The sequence below is a fragment of the Stegostoma tigrinum genome, chromosome 2 (genome assembly GCF_030684315.1).
Source record: "Stegostoma tigrinum isolate sSteTig4 chromosome 2, sSteTig4.hap1, whole genome shotgun sequence".
Classification (NCBI taxonomy): Eukaryota; Metazoa; Chordata; class Chondrichthyes; order Orectolobiformes; family Stegostomatidae; genus Stegostoma; species Stegostoma tigrinum.
Genome location: NC_081355.1, coordinates 19,502,589 through 19,521,829, shown reverse-complemented (window position 1 = coordinate 19,521,829; position 19,241 = coordinate 19,502,589). Strand labels below are relative to the sequence as shown.

Sequence of the window (19,241 nt, the reverse complement as noted above, 5' to 3'; positions counted from 1 at the left end):
TCAGTTAAGCCCAAAACACACCGAACAAAGAAAAATAAAAATGAACAAAGTTATTAGGATCAGTCAATAGAAATTTTACATTTGCCTTGAGGGAAGTAGGGTAGTTTTGGGAGATGTTGAAGTGTAGGGTGAGTACAAGAATGGTTTGGAAGATTATCATCTTCCTACCGTTCCCTTTCCACCCCCAAACCAACCCACCTGCCAAAAATGGTATCAGAGATAATGGGAACTGCAGATGCTGGAGATTCCAAGATAATAAAATGTGAGGCTGGATGAACACAGCAGGCCAAGCAGCATCTCAGGAGCACAAAAGCTGACGTTTCGGGCCTAGACCCTTCATCAGACCTGCCAAAAACACGTGTTCTAAGGAACCCAGCCTAAATATGTTTCCAAACCTGGCTGTCAATCAATCTTTGTGCTGTGCGCTTGGTTAGGTTGGCGCCAGGGTATGCTTTTGCAGACTTGTCACCTGACAAGGTTAGTCTATGTTTGGTAATGTGGAAAGGGACATAGTTCTAACTAGAAACAAGGTTTAGTTCTGTCTGCATTTCTAGCAGGTGGCATTCCTTGAGGTTGGGGCAGTTCATTCACATTATGTATACTGTGATAATATTTAGATTGACAATCCCCAGTATTTGGATTCTGTGATGGCAAAGGCACTCTTTTTTGGCTCTCCAAAAGCAATTATATTGTGATGAATTATAAATGTTTGTAGTAAAAGGTCAATTTCAAGCACTTTTTTTTTAAAGAAAGCTATAATGAGTTATTCATTAATGCCAAGGCTATCATTAAGCCAAGACACACAATAAGGTGTAGTTTTGTAAAACCAGCTTTGCTTGTCTTACGAAGCAGTTTGCTGTGTCTGATACAGTACTGCTGCTCAGCACTGTGACTGAGATTGGGTGGATTTGGCAGATTAATGAATTCACTGTTATTAATTGGGGCGGTGGTAGGAGTGCTGAAATTTTACTGTAAGAGGATTAGACAGAGCAAAACCAAGATTATTGCTTCAGATTTGATTTCTTTTAAACCTTGCTGGGAGATGGGGTTGTGCTCCACAGTGTGGTGTAATTTTATAGATGATTCACCCAACAGTAATTATCCAAACACACAGTTGAAGAATGGGTGTTTGAGAGAGTTGCTGTCAGTTTGAGATTCCATAGAATTGGCTTTCTTCAATATTGCAAATTAGACATCTGTCCAATATTTTCGTTTTGAAGTTCATGGTAAACATCAGGTTCTATAGGCAGTCCTATGTTTCACTGTAGAAAATTATCCTCTTCACCAAAGCGTTTGGAGTTATTGTATACTGCAGTATACAATGTCCTACTATTTTTGATGTGTTCATTTCTACCAGGTTGGCATTGCACAGATATTGACAAAACATGACACTTTGACACTAAATGGCATTGAGTTTCCTGAAAGAATAAACAATTATTCAATACCAAAATAAGTTTTTCTAATTTTAAAAAAAAGTTCCTTCGCAGAACCTGGATGTCACTGGCTAAATTGGCATTTATTGCCCGTCCCTAAGCACCATCTGAATAGTGGTGGTGAGCCCCCTTCTTGGACTGCTGCAGTCCTCGGACTGTAGCTAGACCCACAGTGCTGTCCGGAAGGGAGCAGCAAGATTTTAATCTAATGGCAGTGAAGGAACAGCATTGCAGTCCCAAGTTAAAACTGGGCAACTTCCAAGTGGCAGTGTTCCCATACATCTGCCCATGTCCTTCTAGATGACAGATTGTCTATTTGGAAGGTGCTAACAAAGGGACATTGTGTTGCAATGCGTTTTTTGTAGATGATATAGGTTACTGCCACTATGGATCAGTGGTGAAGAGAGAATATTGATAGTGCTGAATGTGGTGCCATTCAAATGGGCTTCCTTGTATTGGATAATGCCAAATTTTTTAGTGTTGTCGGAGCAATAGACGAGTGGCCGATATTCCATCACGGTCCTAACTTGTGGTTTATGGACTTTTGGGAGTTAAGCAATCTCTGCAGAATTCCTAGTTCCTGACCTGTTCTTGTAGCCACAGTATTTAAGTTGCTGGTCCAGTTCAGTTTCTGGTCAATCATAAGCCTGTAGGGTATTGATCTTAATGGGAGATTCAGCAATGATCATGCCAGTGGACGTCAATGGTTAGATTCTATCTTTTTAGAGATTTATATAGAGGTGTTCCGACTTCCACCCACAGTCCAAAGATGTGCAGGGTAGGTGGATTGGATATGCTAAATTGCCCATAGTGTCCAGGGATGTTTTGGGTTAGACAAGGGAAACGCCGGGATGAGGGAATGGGTCTGGGTGGGATGCTCTTTTGGAGGGGCAGTGTGGACTTGTTGAGCCGAATGGCCTGTTTTCACACTATACAGTCTCTACAACCGCTATGAGATGCTCACTGCCTGGAACTGGTGTGTTGTGCATTTTACTTTGTTTACCAATCCAAGTCTCAATGTTCATAGAATCCCTAGAGTGCAGAAAGGGGCTACTCAGCCCATTATGTCTGCACTGACCCTGTGAAGAGCATCCCACCCAGACACAGCCCCCTACCTTATCCCTGGAATGCAGCATTAACCATGACTAACCCACGTAGCCTGCACGTTCCTAGACACTATGGGCAAGTTACCATGGCCAATTTGCCTAGCCTGCACACTTTTGGACAGTGGGAGGGAATTGGGGTACCAAGACGAATAAGCTGTAGGGGTAGAATTAGACCACTAACCTCATTGAGTCTGCTCCACCATTCAATCATTGATCATCTTTCAGCCCAATTCTCCTGCCTTCTTCCTGTAACCCTTGATCCCCTTACTAATCAAGAACTTGCCTACCTCTTTGTTGAAGACATTCAATGACTTAGCCTCCACAGCCCTCAACAGCAATGAGTTCCACAGATTTGCCACCCTCTGGCTGAAGAAACCCGTCCTCGCTCAGTTCTAAAGAATCGTCCCTTACCCCTGAGGCTGTGCCTTCAGGTCATAGTCTCTCCAGCTTGTAGAAACAACATCATCTTCTCCACGCCCTCTTTATCCAGGCCCCTCAGTATTCTGTAAATTTTGATCACAGACGACCTCATCCTTAAAAACTCCAAGTACGGACCCAGAGTTCCTAAGCCCTTCATCCTAGAACCATTCTTACAAACCTACTCTGGACCCCTCCAATGCGAACACGTCCTTAGATATGTTGCAAAGTTACTCAATAGTCCAAGATGATGGGAACTGCAGATGCTGGAGAATCCAAGATAAAGTGTGTGAAGCTGGATGAACACAGCAGGCCAAGCAGCATCGTAGGAGCACAAAAGCTGACGTTTCGCACCTAGACCCTTCATCAGAGGGTCTCTGATGAAGGGTCTAGGCCCGAAACGTCAGCTTTTGTGCTCCTAAGATGCTGCTTGGCCTGCTGTGTTCATCCAGCTTCACTCTTTATCTTCTACTCTCAATATTCCAAATTCGGTCTGATCAGAGGCTTGCATAGCCTCAACAATACATTTCTGTTTTTGTAAACTAACCCTCAACATGAATGCTTACACTGCATTTGCCTTTCTGACTACCAATTAAACCTGCTTGTTAACATTAAGAGAATACTGAACTAGGAGTCTTAAGTCCCTTTTTGTGCTTCAGATTTCTGAAGCTTTTCCCCATTTAGAAAATAGTCTATCCCTCTATTCTTCTTAACAAAGTGCATGGCCTCACACTTTCCCACATATTTTATTCCATCTGTCACTTCTTTGCCCACTCTTAGTCTGTCCAAACCCATTTGTAGCCTGCCTTCTTCCTCAGCATTACTTGACCCTCCAGCTTTCTTTTCAGATGACACAAACTTAGCAACAATGTCCTCAGTTACTTTGTCCATATGGTTAAAGTATAACATGAATAGTTGTCTCAACACTGACCCCTATGGAACTCCACACGTCACCTGATGCCATCCTGAAAAAGACTCCATTTATGCATACACACATCCTACTGCCAGTTAGTTAATCCTCTATCCATGTCAGCCCTTTACCCCTAACACTTGGGGCTCTTAGCTTATTTTCACCCTCCGATGTGGCATGATCGCATCCACTGGTTCTCCTTTGTCTAACTTACTAATTACCTCCTCAGAGAATTCTAACAGATTTGTTAATAATGATCTCCCCTTGATGAAGCCACACTAACTCAGCCCCATTTCACCATGAGCTTCCAAGTACTCTGCAATCTCATTTTTAAAATGGACTCTAAAATCTCACCATCAACTGAGGTCAGGCTAACCTGGCTACAATTTCCCATCTTCTGCACCTCTCCCTTTTTAAACAGGCCTGTCACATTGCTCATTCTAGTCTGCTGGGACCCTCCCTGATTTCAGTGATTCCTGAAAGATCACCATCTATGCCTCTACAATCTCTTCAGTGCTCTCCTTTAAAAGCCTAAGATGTAGTCCGTCTGGGCTGGGTGAGTTATCCTGTTCAGATCTTTCTGCTTTCCCAGCACCACTGCCTTAGTGATGGCTACTACACTGCTCTCTGCCGCTGACTTGCTTGAACTTCTGATATGCTGCTGGTGTATTGCATTTTGAAAACCATTCAGTTCCTCTGCCATTTCTTTGTTCCCATTACTATTTCTTCAGCCTCATTTTCCAGCAGTCCATTGTTCACTCTTGCCTCTGTCTCCTTTTCGATATATCTAAAGAAAATTCTTACAATACTCTCTTTCATTCTTAACTATCTTACCCTCATTTCATCATCTTTCTCTTTTATTGCTATTTTAGTTGTCCTCTGCTGGATTTTAAAAGTTTCCTGTTCCTTTCACTCTGATGGGCTGTAGGGCCTAGTATGATTCTGTGAAGTATAGCTGTGTTCCCCATCCAAGGGGAAAGGATCAGTAGTGTCCTTGGAATCTGGTAAAGCGTTCTGTTTCACAATTGCATTTTAGCATTGCCAAAGAGAGAATGATATTGGTGCCAAAATTACATTGCACAGTATAAAAAAAATGTGCAAATTTTTGTTCCATAAAAATTTTGCACGCAAACTGTTTATTCACTAATATTTAACAAAAGCTTTCTCTGACCATGCAGATTTCAGAGTTGCACAATCATAAAGCTGAATTTCATAATCTCAGCTGTACTTCTCAGAGGTTAATTCCCTTGGAAGTGGGGAGGGAACAGCTCAAAGGTGAGGTAGCAGTTTAGACAATACTGTGTACTAGCTTGTTAGGCAACATTAGTGCATGACAGCTGGCAAAGTAGAGCTGGTGAATGTTACTGACTGTGTCAGGGACCACAAGAAGCTTTCCTTTTGCAGCATAATGCCTGAAATAGATAAAAGGATGCTGAGGACAAAAGGTTGCAACTTTAATATTCCATTTTCTATATTAAGACATCTGGGGCCAGGATAGGTATTTTGGGCACAAAAAAAGTCTTCAAGGAAATGAGGAACAAATTTGTACTTGTCTAAATCATTTCACAACTGTAGGTCATCCAAGTAGTGTTTGTATGGTTACCGGACTGTGATGTATAATCAGAGATAGTAGGAACTGTAGATGCTGGAGAATCTGAGATAACAAGGTGCGGAACTGGATGAACACAGCAGGACAAGCAGCATCAGAGGAGCAGGAAGGCTGACGTTTTGGGCCTAGACCCTTCTCCCATTTCTGAAGAAAGGTCTAGACCGAAACGCCAGCCTTCCTGCTCCTCTGATACTGTTTGACCTGCTGGGTTTGTCCAGCTCTACACCTTGTTATCTGCGATGTACAGTAATTGGGAAGATTGGGTGGCTTAGTGGTTAGCATTGCTGCCTCATAGCACCAGGGACCAGGGTTCAAAACCACCCTCTGTGTAAACTTTACGCATTCTCCCTGTGTCTGTGTGGGTTTCCTTCGGGTGGTCTACTTTCTTACACAGCCCGAAGATGTGCAGGTTAAGTGGTTTGACCATGGCATCCAGGGATGTGCAGGCTGGGTGGATTAGCCACAAGAAATACATCATTATAGGGATGGGGTGGGGTGTGGACCTGGGTGGGATGCTCTTTGAGTCCACCCCAAAACTCAGACCAAATGGCCTGTTTCCATACTGTAGAGATTTTATTATCAGTGTCGACCAAATCCCATGAGAGTAGTGTTACGTTGTAATCTTAGTGCTCAAGCCCACACAATTACCTGTTTTGCTTTCTCAAGTAGTAGATAATTGTGGATGTTTATGGAGTAATGGTTTAGAATGACTAGCCAGTTGCTGTGGAAGCTTATTCAGTGGCAGATATAGTCACAAATGTCACCAAAGTCTACTCCCTTTGTTTCTGTCCCACAGTAGTGACCTATACTTCAGAAGTCCTTAAATCTCTGAAATGCCTTTGGATGTCCTAAGATTATTGTACAGATGGTCAGGAGGTAGAGTGGCTTTACTGCTCATACTTTCTGCTGAGTCATGACCGTAGTGGGAATGAAAGACTGATTTAATTTAAATGCCCTGTTCCTTCACTGGCTTCAGTAGTGTTGAATCGAGAACAGAAATGATTTTGCCTATGTATCCATGATTATGTATAGCTTTAGCTTTGTATCAAAAGCAAATCAGCCATGTTCTTTCAGTTAACAATAAAAATTAGCTTTATTGTAAGCACTTGAGCAAACTATTTAAAACAAAAGTTCCAAATGTGCAAATATGATCAACTACTCTCTGAAAAACTCTTACACTTAACAATCTGCAGTACTTAAAATCTTAAATCTTTGCCCAGTCACAAATGAGGTCAGAAAAAAAGGTTGGCTGCAAACTAGCATTTGAACGTAGTTCCTTTGTGCACAAACTATTGACACTGGGATCTGCTATGGTTGATTTTGCTAATTTTCTTCTCAGGAGACAATAATGTAGAATTGGGCTTTTTTTTTAAAAAGACTTCCCTATTGTCTTCCGGTGGGTTTTCAATTCTCAGGCTGTGATTTATTCTTTCCAAGTGTGGGATTGGCGTGTTTCAAGAGCAAAGGCCTCTACCATTCCTCAAATGTGGAAAACTGCTAGGTCATCAAGTGCCAGTCAAGTCTGCTGGAGGAACTGTTTGATCTATTCAGTGACTCGTTGGAGAAGCCCTGCCTTGCCTGAAGCTGTCATCCAATCAGATCTGCTTCAAACAGGAGCTGCAGAGACTTGGTGGAGGCCTAGGTTGCTTAAGCATGAAAACCAGAATTGGTGTAGAGGCCTTGTTTGGTAGGGAACAGGGAGATTGTGACCATACCCACACCAGTGCCCCACTCCTTCCAATGTGGCAGGTGGATATGTTTTGTTTTCCTTCTCAAGAAGGCACTTGTCTACTCTTAAAGTCAAACTTCAGTAGTTAGCCCCTGGTGGTGCTTTTGTAATAAAAGCAATTAGACGGTCCATGGAAATTTAGCACAATTAAATCAAAATGTTGCTATTGAGGGTGAAGATGCACCCCAGCTCCTGTGGTGCCCACCAGTCCCTTTTTTTTTTCAAAAAAGCAGCCACTTTTCTAGCTGAATAGGATGCAAGTTGGGGCACTTCAGTGTTGCTCATTGAACGCTTGCGGGTCTCGGTTGGGTTGGGAAGGCCATCCATAGAAATTCCTGCCTGGCACTTGATAGGCAAGTGTTGGGAAAGTAGGTAATGCTTTAGTGTCAACATCTTTGATATTTTGCCCTTTCTGCCACTTTCCTTGCTACCTCTCCCGAGGGGAAAATGCCACACACAAACTTTGAAAGGGTTTTGGTGGGGGTAACAAAGGGAAAACATTGTTTTTCCTGGGCACTTTACCCCTGTCCATCATTGCTTAAATGCAATATGTCTTACATGCTCAAACTGGATCATGTGCTCACCCTGTGAAAGAATGGTGGAGCCAGTCTTACCATCTCACAGCTTGTGGTGTTTGCAAAAGCAACATCTGTTGTTGCAACCACCTCTGGTGTGAAAGGTGCTCTCTTTAAAAAGCTTAAGATACACACTCGTGCACGATCAAAGGTGTTGTAAATAAGCTGGATGTATTGATTCATTATTGACATGCATTAATATTTACTTAACAGATCTTCATAACTATTGTGATACTCTCATTATCACCCATCTCTATTTCTCCTTCTTTCTATAGTCAAGTGCCTATTTCCACTGCAAGAGGTAATTCTAACTGAAGATTTGCAACTCTGAAATCTGGGAAAATTGAGTGCTGCCCTGGCCCCTAGCAGAAATGTTATACAGTGCTACTCTTTTGGAAGCTTGGCACTAATGTATAAATATAGCAGTAAAAACAGAATTTTTTTTCTGTGATTTTTAAAAGTTATAGCAGAGCAACAAACAGATTCCCAATGGGGCCATTTGGTCAGAAGCATATTTTGATTTCTTTTTGAGATGTTTGATGAAGGAGGGAAAATTTGTTTAGCAGCTTTGTTTTCCCAAATAACCACAGAAGTGCAGTCATGTCCTTGTAGAGTCAGCAACTGAGGTGAACTTTGCAATCTCCTGCTTCATCCTTTTTTTTTGGAACAGTTTGCACAGAGAAAATAAAGTAGTACATTTCCTGTTCTGAAAATATATCAATGATTGCACAAATTAGACATAGCTGATCATTGGCTGAATTAAACCAGAGTCTCCAGGTTGAACTGACACGCTTACAATATCTTGTGTTCGGAATTGTTGACCGCTTCAATGAAGTAGTGTGGAGGAGAATATGAGCAACGCTGGCTACTTACAAAGAGCATCAAAGAATGAATTGGATTGTCTTCAATGCTCAGTTTTAATTGTGGGTCTGAGACCAGTTGGGTTTGTTGCTCTTTAATCAACTGTCGGGAACAGAACATCAATTATAGCATTTGTGTAGAAATGTAAATGGCATTAATGCTTTTGAATGTAATGAGAAAAACACTTTTAATGTACTTCAGACTTTGTATGCATTGCTTTATAATTGTGGATCTGCTTTTATTATTGTCACAGATATATTTAAATGGAAGAATGAGTGGCTGATGAATGCAACTCTCTTTTTATTATAGAACAATTTGATTTAGTCAAATAATAGTAACTAATTTTTCAATCAATAGCTAATTTTTAAACTTGGCAATCCATGCATACTTTGTGTAATCCAAGTTATTGATTTGCTGTAACACTTGCTGTTTTGTTTTCTTCTTAGTATTCCATCTGTCTGAAAAAGTCACGTCAGTGGTACCAGAAAGCGCCCTGCTGATTGTACTGGGCCTCATCCTGGGAGGAATTGTCTGGGCCGCTGATCACACTGCCTCCTTCACTTTAACACCGAATGTTTTCTTCTTTTACCTGCTGCCACCCATTGTACTGGATGCCGGATATTTCATGCCCAATCGGCATTTCTTTGGGAATCTTGGAACCATTCTAATGTATGCTGTCATTGGAACTGTATGGAATGCTGCAACCACTGGCCTATCCCTCTATGGTATCTTCTTAACAGGGATTATGGGTAAGGAGTTTGGCTTTGTGTTATCTAATGGAAGTGCGGCCAGACTACAAGTAGTGGTCATCGCTCTCTGGAGTATCAAGTATCTCTCTAAACGTTTTTGAAGTTATTGCCTTTTCCTAGGCATTTAATACCAATAAGATTTCTCATTGGCTACAGAACATGTGTACAAGTAACATTACTCTTGACACTAAGGAATTGGCTTGTGCCTGTTTTGATTCACTGATGGAAATCCAGGAGGAGCTAATTTTTCACTTGTAGAAGTTTAGCGTTCAGGAGCTTGCATGTTGAATCGATGTGGAGGTGCAGATGTTGACTGGGTGGACAGTCAGCAGGCACATGACACCAGGTTACAGTCCAACAGGTTAATTTGAATTCACAAGCTTTTGGAGCACTGCCCCTTAGTCAGGGTCCGAAAACATGTGATTTCAAATAAACCAGTTGAGCTATAACCTGGTGTTGTGAGACTTCTGACCTTGATTCAATGTTTTCAAAACCTCAGTGTCAAGCTTCACCAGAGATTTTTGTTGTAATTGAGAAATCATATTGCTAAATTAAAATTATTTCAGGAATGTGATCATTGTAACATCTCTTTCACTAATCTAAGCTTTTAATCTCTTGAGAGAAGTTAGACCAATGTTTTGAACTACTGTATGTGTACTGTACTTACTATATGTAGTCCCATTGTACTGGCTAATGAGTGATCTGGTTGCAGTAAAGTTGCACAAGTAACTTACTGGAGTTATGGACTTCCAGGTTTAATCAGTAAAAGAGGGAATATGATAGGAGGAAAATTTTAAGTGTGGTTCAGGTCAGAAATGCCAAGCCTGAAAGTATGGTGGAGGCCAGTTTAATCACTGAATTTAAAAAAAGAATTAGGAGGTTATTTGGGATGTGTAGGGTTACTTGGAGAAGGTTAGGAGAATGGTAGTAGGTAAGATGCGCACGTGGAGAGCTAGTACAGATAAAAGTACAATTCTGTTCACCCTCCTATAGGAAGAATGTTAAACTTGAGAGGGTGTGGACAAGATTTACCAGGCTGGGTCTGGAGGATTTAAGTGAAAGGAAGAGGCTGAATAAGCTGGGATTATTTTTCCTGGAGCAACGTAAACTGAGGGGTGACCCTGAAAAGGGTTTATAAAATCATAAGTCCCATGGATAGGATGAATAGCCAAGGTCTTCTCCTAGGGTTGAGGGGTGGGGGTGGAGAAATCCAAAACCAGAGGGTGCAGGTTTCGGGTGCAAGGGGAAAGATTTTAAAAGGGTCCCAAGGGGTAACTTTGTCAGGCAGAAGGTGGTGCGTGTATGGAATGAGCTGCCAGAGGACAGGATGGAGACTGGTACAATTAGATAATTAAAAAGACATTGGTTGACTATATGAATAGGCAGGGTTTAGCGGGATACAGGCTGAATGCTGGCAAGTGGGACTAGGTCAGAGATAATGGGAACTGCAGATGCTGGAGAATTCCAAGATAATAAAATGTGAGGCTGGATGAACACAGCAGGCCAAGCAGCATCTCAGGAGCACAAAAGCTGACGTTTCGGGCCTAGACCCTTCATCAGAGAGGACTAGGTCAGATTGGGATGCGTGTTTGGCACGGATAAGTTGGATCGAAGCGTCTGTTTTCGTGCCGTATGACTGTAAATGCAAAAAATCTTGCACGACCCATGCCATTCTAAAGTACCTGTAGCCAGTGGAGATAGTAGGAACTGCAGATGCTGGAGAATCTGATATAACAAGGTGTAGAGCTGGATGAACACAGCAGGCCAAGCAGCATCAGAGGAGCAGGAAGGTTGATGTTTCGGGCCTAGGGTATTTACTTTGTTTTGTTTTGTCAGGCCTATTCCCACTACTGACTTACCACCAATGTGTCTGATTATGAAGAGGTTTTGTGGCTTTTGTTGGGCTTTTCCTTCTGTAAGCTTCCTGCCACTATTCATCTCCCAAAAACATAATTCTGTTCTTGGTTTTTCTTCTCCCCACGTTCCTAGCTAAGTACTAATTCTTAACCTTACCTCCAATGTTAAAATCTTGTGGCAGATGGGCTTGGGTGGACTCGGGGTGCACACACATTGCATGGCTCTCAACCCCCCCCCCCCCCCTACTCCATCTGCAGGATGCTTTTTTCCAAGATAAAATCAAATTGAACTTTTTCACCATTCCAGTCATTTCGGGGAACTGTTTTGTACCATCAGGTGTCCTAGAATTAGAATTCTAAACCTTTCCAGATCTTTCTCCATGCTGTTTTTTTTTACATGCTGTTTTAAGGTCTATCTTTAGAACTTCCATTTCAGGTAGTTTCGTGACCATTGACTTTTCTGTGAAGCGTCTTGTGATGTTTCGTGACATTTGCATTTGCATGGCACATCGTTTTGTGTTTGTTTGTTTGTTATTACCGTTGTTGCAGTTGAAAGCTAAAATTCCTTATGGTCTCAACTTTGTTTGCAGGAAATCTAGACGCTGACCTTTTGCATTTCCTCCTGTTTGGCAGTCTGATTGCTGCAGTTGACCCAGTGGCTGTGTTGGCCGTGTTTGAAGAGGTCCATGTGAATGAAGTATTGTTCATCATTGTGTTTGGAGAGTCTCTGCTGAACGATGCTGTCACTGTGGTAGGTTTAACAGAATGTTAACTCCTTAGTAGTTCTCATTTTCCAACTGTTAATGAAAGGATCACATTTAAATTTGCACCGACGTGTTCATTCTTTAGTTTGGATGACATATCTTGCCCTATTAGAATCTTGAGCTAGATCTGTGTTTTTTTTTCTTTTGTCTGCACCTGAGTCTGTGACAGCAGATTTTGTGGAGACAAATCACTAGTACAGTACCTTTTTTATTATTCTGACTGACAACAGTTTTCTGTGTAGTTTTTTTTTGCAGGTTCATGGAGTAATTTAAATTGAAATGGCACCCCCCCCCCCCGCAAAACAACTCTGAAGTTTCATTCTCCATCTGATATATCCACTCAATATACGTATCTCTGTGACATTGACTTTCTGAGAGGGAGATCATGTTTAACAAATTTGATTTTTGAATTTTTTGAGGAAGCGACGAGATGTGGGTAATGCAGTTGATAATAGTCTACATGGACTTCAGTAAGGCTTTAGACAAGCTCATGCATGACAGACTGGCTAAGAAGCAAGCAGCCTCAGGGATCCAGGACAATTTGGCAAATTGGATCTAAAACTGGCCTAAACGGCTGGAAGCAGTGATGGTCAAAGGGTATTTTTGAGTGAAAGCTATTGGTGTATGACAGGGTTTGGTTCCTTGCTGCTGGTTGTATATGTTAATGATCTAGACGTGAAACTAGGAGGTACAAGCAGTAAGATTGCAGCTGGCATGAAAATTGGTGTTGTGGTCAATAGTGAGAGGAAGCCTTGGTTCACAGGGTAATGTAGACAGGCTGATCAGATGAGTTGAATAGTGGCAAATGGAATTTAATTCTGAAAAGTGAGGTGGTATGGTTTGGGAGGGCTGATAAGGCAAGGGAGAACACTTTGAATTCTAGTACCTTAGGAACTACAGGGGAGTGGAGAGACCTTGTGGTGCACATCCATTTATCCTTGATAGCAGGACAGGTAAATAAGGTAGTTAAGAATGCATATGGGATACTTGCCTCTACTTGGCAAAGTAGCACTGAATACAGCTCCCTGCTCTTGTATGTAGGTCAATTTACTCCGCAGCTGGTCGTCACACCACACTACATAGAAAGGATGCTGTTACACCAGAGAGGATGCAGAAGAGATTTGCCGAGATGTTGCCAGAGTTAGAGGAAGTCAGCTTTGAAGAGAGATGAGGTAAACTGGCATTGTTTGTCAGAGCAGAGGAGGCTGAGGGGATTTGATTTGCACAAAATTGAGGGGCGTCAACAGGGTAAGTAGGGAGAATCGTTCTCTCCATAGAGCAGTCAAAAACTGGGTGCACAGTTTCCAGGTGAGGAGCAGGAGTTTTAGAATCTATAGGCAAATGTGAACGTCAACAGTTCTTGTGCATAGAGCTTTGCCAGAATGCGTTGAAAGAGCATTCGACAAAGGGACTTTTTGGCATTAAAAATAGAGGTGTTAGAATTTAAAAACAGTTATTTTGAGACTTTGTGATATTTTGAATACGCCACAACTGAGGTATTGCATGCAATTCTGAAAAGAATGTGAGGATACTTCAGAGGCTTCAGGAGATTTACCAGGACGGTTTCCATAGAATTGAACTAAAGGTTAAGTTGGAGAAGCTTGGGTTCCCATTGAACAAAGGAAAGGTGTACAAAATTGTTATCTTGCAACTAAGATAGCCAAAGAAAATCCACTGCCTTCAACTGATGGTCCAACAAAGGGACAGATTTACACTTTTGGGCAAGAGTTGAATGGGGTGCGTGTGGCAGAGATATTTTACCACATTGTTTGGTAACTGAAACTCTATCTGCAAGGATAGCAGAAGAGGAGATAATTGAAGTATTTTTAAAAGGGAATTGGATGGATACTTGAAGAAAATTTCTTAGGGGTGTGGGGATAGAGAAGCGGGATAGGACTAACTGGCCTCCTCTACAGCCAGCAAACATGGAATCAACGTGTTGAATAGGATTTTTCCATTGCCATATTGACTGATTCTACACTCTCTCTCTATTGAGTTACGTTTTTCATGAAACCTGTGAATAGATGAAATAGGCACATTTTTGCATATTTTACACACATCTGGACAATCCTGGCATTATCTACCTCTCTGAAAACTATTGTCATTACATTCTAAAAGACTTGCAAATGCTGCACTTTTTTGGTAGTATAACCCCCTGTTGTGCAGGTACGTATGGCAGCCAATTAATATACATCAAGATCCCCAAAGTAGAAGGGAAAAGACCCTATTTTTACAGCATCCATCATGACACGCGAATATCTCAAAGCCCACCATAACTAATGAAATGCATCTGATATGTTGTCACTTTCAGGTTAAGACTGTTAACCCGAATAGAGGATGAAACATTTCTTTTGCTGTCTTCGACTGTCATGGGGTTAATTATGTCCACTTAAGTCTGAAGTAGTCAAACATGTTGGTTTTAATATTTCAACTGAAACATGATACCTCTGACCAATGCAATATGAAGAGGTGCTGTGCTGGGGGTTTGTGCGCGTGGCTGTCTTAACTGCGAGTGAGAGTTATTTAGTTTAACCAGTGGAGCTCAGCTGAAATAGTTAATCCGGCAAGTTGCATAGTCCTCGCATGTTGTTATTAGGACAGATATTGGAAGACTTGGGGTGACAACTGAAGAATGAGGAGTGATGTTTGTTCTGTCAGTTTGGATCCAATAGTTTATCGAGACTGAAGATGGCGGGTTTGGAGGATGGTGTGAGGGAGATTACAAGATGGGAACTATTAGAATGATAGTTTACTGAGCATCCTATATTAATATATTTCCAATCTATACCCTGTTTTCCAGAAGGCTGTTGAGCTGTCAAATGCAAGTTTCAGGTAGTGGTTGGGCCAGGATATTGAAATCATCAGGGTAGTAGAATAAAAGTAAATACATGGGATTACAATACTGATTTTATCCATGACCGAATTCATTGGTAAGATACTCATGCGAAGCATTTGTTCTTACGTTTCTCTTGTATGTTTACCTGACTGAATGAATGACTCTTCTTGCAAAATAGAATTTCTAACTTTATCTGCTCAACTAAGGAACTTCTATGTGGTGCAAACATGCTAGTAACAATTGCTGTATGAAAGAGATGGCCCCAGAATGTTGCATATTTGAATTAGGTGTGTGCATTGTGCTGGTGTGTGCAGGCAACAATTTCATTCATTATTTATTTAAGATAGTTTTTACAATAGGCTTTTGTAATAAGATGCCTGAACATAGCGAGTTTCTTGTATCCAAACAGAGCTTCTGCCAAGTATCTTTTCTACAACATATAGATTGAATTTGGCTGTACTTAGTACTTCCTGTTTATTTTTTCTTTTTAGGTGCTGTACAATGTCTTTAGCTCATTCGTTCAAATTGGAGCAGAAAATGTTCAAGGGCTGGACTATTTCAAAGGCATAGGTATGAAAGCACCTCCGGGTCAAAGGAGAGAACTGCACTACCACAATATCAGACATCACAATCTGACCTAGTCCCATTGCCACAGCCCTTGACGTAATGTCTACTCTTGTTCTACACTGTTTACTTGACAGCTTTTCTTTTAGTGCTACTTGGACATTGCCTTCCATACTTGGTCAGATTGAGGAGAAGATTTTGTGCCCACCAAAGGCAGAAAGTGCAGGTTTGCCTGTCTGTATAGGTGTTAATCTGAATCGTGTATTGGCTTTTGAGACAACTGACCAAATCGACCCTCTTTTTCTGTGGCCTTTTCTGTACAGAAGGACACCTGCCACGCTTGCCTAGCTCTCACTACCTGGGACTCCAGGCACACCATTGGTGCTCGAACATTGTTTTAGTTGCACATGGAGAGAAATGTTTGAATCTCCAACCTGGCTGCACTGAAGCTTCAGTCTAGATCCTGTACGAGTCTGGTGTTAGCTTGAACTCCAAGTTGGATTCTCATCTTGGAAGTGGGTAACTTGTTGAGAAATTTCCAGGATTGCACACCCGATTTTTGAGGGAGAGGTGCAGAGAAGGGGAAAATACATTGAACGATGCAGTTTTTCATTTGTGAGGGCTGTTTAAAAGGCTCACTGTGTTCTCTGGGAGTTCCTTAGTCATATTGTTAAGTATTGGTCCCTGTAATCCCCGTTCTCAACCACTCACTGCGCCCTTTCCATGTCAACACATCCCCTCCATCTAATTCCATGAATCATCATGCCCTCCATGTCAATTTATGCCCCATTCATCTCCACAGGTCTCTAGACGCCTATGCCAACTATGATCAATTATGCTCCCCATACACACTTGCATTCTCCACCCAGTGTCCACCATGGACAGTCCTTGGTTTTCATGTTGAGGTGAAATAAAGTACTTAATGCTTTCTTAGCCTCTGCTATTTACAAAGGTTACGTTTTTAAAAAATAACCCAATTCCTGAAAACCCCTTCAATACATTTAAATTCTTCACAGACTTCATACCTTACAACAAAAATAACTAACCCTTAAATAACCTCTTGGAGATATGAGTTTAAGAATGAACTTAAAGACTCAAGCTCTGATAAGGGTAGGTTTTTGGAAGCAGCGAAGCAGTAATAACTGCATAATAATAGCACTCCAGGCTTTTTCCAAATATTTATTGAAATTGCTGCAGTACATTTCTTTTTACCTGGGCACAGCAATTTTTTTATCCAATCTTTAATGGTCTAGGGGTTTAAAATAACTTGGTTCTATATCCCTTTTTATTCTGCTTTAATTGAGCATTGACATATCTATGATAAAGCTATGCAATGTACCTTGTGGGCAGAGTCTGTTCCTGGAACCAAGATCAGATCTACTTGTCCTCCAAATGAAGTTTAAATGGCTCAGCTAATTTATACCTGGCAATTGACAGCCTGCTCCTTTGTCATTACTAGTAAAAATGTAGGAGGTATCTCTAAATCCAGGTTCTGTTTATCATTCTTTGAATTATAAGCCCACAGCATCTCCCTGACTCCACAAAAATCTGACCCATGTTCTCGTACCACCAAGGCAACACTGAGCTACACCTGATTAACACTCTTGGAAGTAAATATTGGAGATTCCGAATTCCCTGTATTTTAGTGCAATTCAAAAATTCTGTTCCTTCCCCACTGACTCTGCCTGACATCTGTCAGAAGCTGACTGCAAATTTGTTGTAATGTTTAATCCAGAGATGATCTTACAAGTAAAAATCCACCTTGTCAATATTCAAGGGGAAATAGGGTAATTATAATTTGTGATTCCTCTTCCCCTCTTGCAGGCAAAATGTAGGTTTTTTCCAGCCAGCAACTTGAACACAGAAATGGATGGAGATAGTAGGAAATGCAGGAGCTGGATGAACAGGCCAAGCAGCATCAGAGGAGCAGGAAGGCTGACGTTTCGGGCCTAGACCCTTCAGAAATGGGGGAGGTGAAGGGGGCTCGGAAATAAATAGGGAGAGAAGGGGCGGCAGATAGGAGATGGATCGATGAGAAGATAGGTGGAAAAGAGACAGACAGGTCAAGGAGTGGGGTTGGAGCCAGTAAAGGTGAGTGTAGGTGGGGAGTTAGCGAGGGGATAGGTCAGTCCAGGGAGAATGGACAGGTCAAGGGGGTGGGTTGAGACTAGTTGGTAGGAGATGGGGGTGGGGTTTGAGGTGGGAGGAGGGGATAGGTGGGAGGAAGGACAGGTTAGGGAGGCAGGAATGAGTTGGGCTGGTTTTGGGATGTGGTAGGGGAGGAGAGATTTCGAGGCTTGTGCAGTCCACTAAAATGAATAGGCAGGCTGTGAACTCAGACTGAAGTCTTGGTTTCCATCTAGATGCCAAGCAGTCACTGACTAAAAATCCCAGAATTGTATACTTGAGCAATTCAGCAAACTCTGATAGTTGTCATGCAACAAACACAGGCATTTCAGGTGCTGATGGCTCATTTCAGTGGGCTAATTGGAAGCCTGTTAATCTACCAGTGTATCTTTCCTTCCCCATTAGAATTTCCATTGAGAGGCAATGAAATAACTGCAAAAGCATTAGTGCTTCAAGCATAATTGGTCTTCCTGTCTTCCTTTGTCCAGATCATGCTGTAAGGAGATGGCCCAGAGATAAGCACTTTGTGTTAACATTAGCTGGAATTTCTATGCAATTCAGGGGTTCAGAAGATTCTGGTAATAATTCTGTAACAGTGTTGGCTATTCAAGGTTGTCCATTTTTTTTTTGAAAGAAACAGAATTCAACCTGAAAATGCAGAAAAGAAATGAGGCGGTCTATTTCCACCTCTGTCACCCATGTTGGGCCCAGCCTTAGCTACTCTGTGGGAACTTTCTCCCAGTGCTTTGTTATTTCTAGATTGACTGATCAGTAAACTCCTGGCAGGCCTTCCATCTTCAATAAACTCAAGTTTATCTAAACATCTACAACCCATATCATTTGCACCGTGTCGTGTTCACAGACCTGCCTATGAACATGAACTTGCATGATGACCTGATTAAGCAATGCCTTAATAATCTTGCAGATCTTTGTGTTTAAATTGCTGCTTCCTATCTCTAACCCTATCAAGCCTTCCAATCCTCAGAAATCTGTGCCTTGCACCCTTTTGGATTGATTTTGACTGCTCTACCATTGGCAGACATGCCTTCCACTGCTGGACCATAGCCTTTAGGAATTTCGTCCCTAGGTTTTTTTAATAAAAACTGTCTCCTTTGACGAAGAATCAGTCTGCCGTAGTGTCTGTGTAGGTGATTTGCTAGCAAACGAAATTTGATAATACTCCAGTGATGCACCCTGGAAGATTATAATGCATAGAAAGTGCCATGTAAATTTGTGTTGTTCAATTGATTATCTTTTTTCATACTTTGTTGTGTAGAATGTTAATCTGATGTCTAATGTGGGATTTTCTGTTTTTTGTAGTTTCTTTCTTTGTCGTGAGCTTGGGTGGCACTGCTGTTGGCATTGTCTTTGCATTCCTGTTGTCCCTGGTAACCAGATTCACCAAGCATGTGAGGGTGATTGAACCTGGATTTGTTTTTGTCATTTCATACCTGTCCTACCTCACAGCAGAAATGCTTTCACTTTCTGCAATTTTAGCGTAAGTAGTTTCTTTAAAAAAAAATCAATTCTTCACTCACTCAGCTGTTCTCTCACTTCCATGTAGATAATGTCAGCTGTTCCATATCGTTAATTGTGAATGGGCAATGCCTTGAGCACACAGAAGAAAGGGGAATGAGGGGCTTTCCTATTGAGTAAATGAGTCACTGTCAGGGTTGTAGTATAGCTGTTATAGTTTGTTATGGTG

The 19,241-nt window shown here is 41.6% G+C and overlaps 1 protein-coding gene across 2 annotated transcripts in view; it reads left to right on the top strand.

Annotated features, from left to right (window-relative positions):
- The window catches only part of LOC125463264 (sodium/hydrogen exchanger 3), a 113,293-nt gene that overhangs the window by 68,394 nt on the left and 25,658 nt on the right, over window positions 1–19,241 (top strand). For both annotated transcript variants that reach the window (XM_048554329.2, XM_048554322.2), the window contains exons 2-5: window positions 9,087–9,389; window positions 11,836–11,996; window positions 15,337–15,415; window positions 18,857–19,034. In XM_048554329.2, coding sequence (XP_048410286.1) covers window positions 9,087–9,389; window positions 11,836–11,996; window positions 15,337–15,415; window positions 18,857–19,034 — 721 coding nt within the window. The remainder of the gene's footprint in view (window positions 1–9,086; window positions 9,390–11,835; window positions 11,997–15,336; window positions 15,416–18,856; window positions 19,035–19,241) is intronic.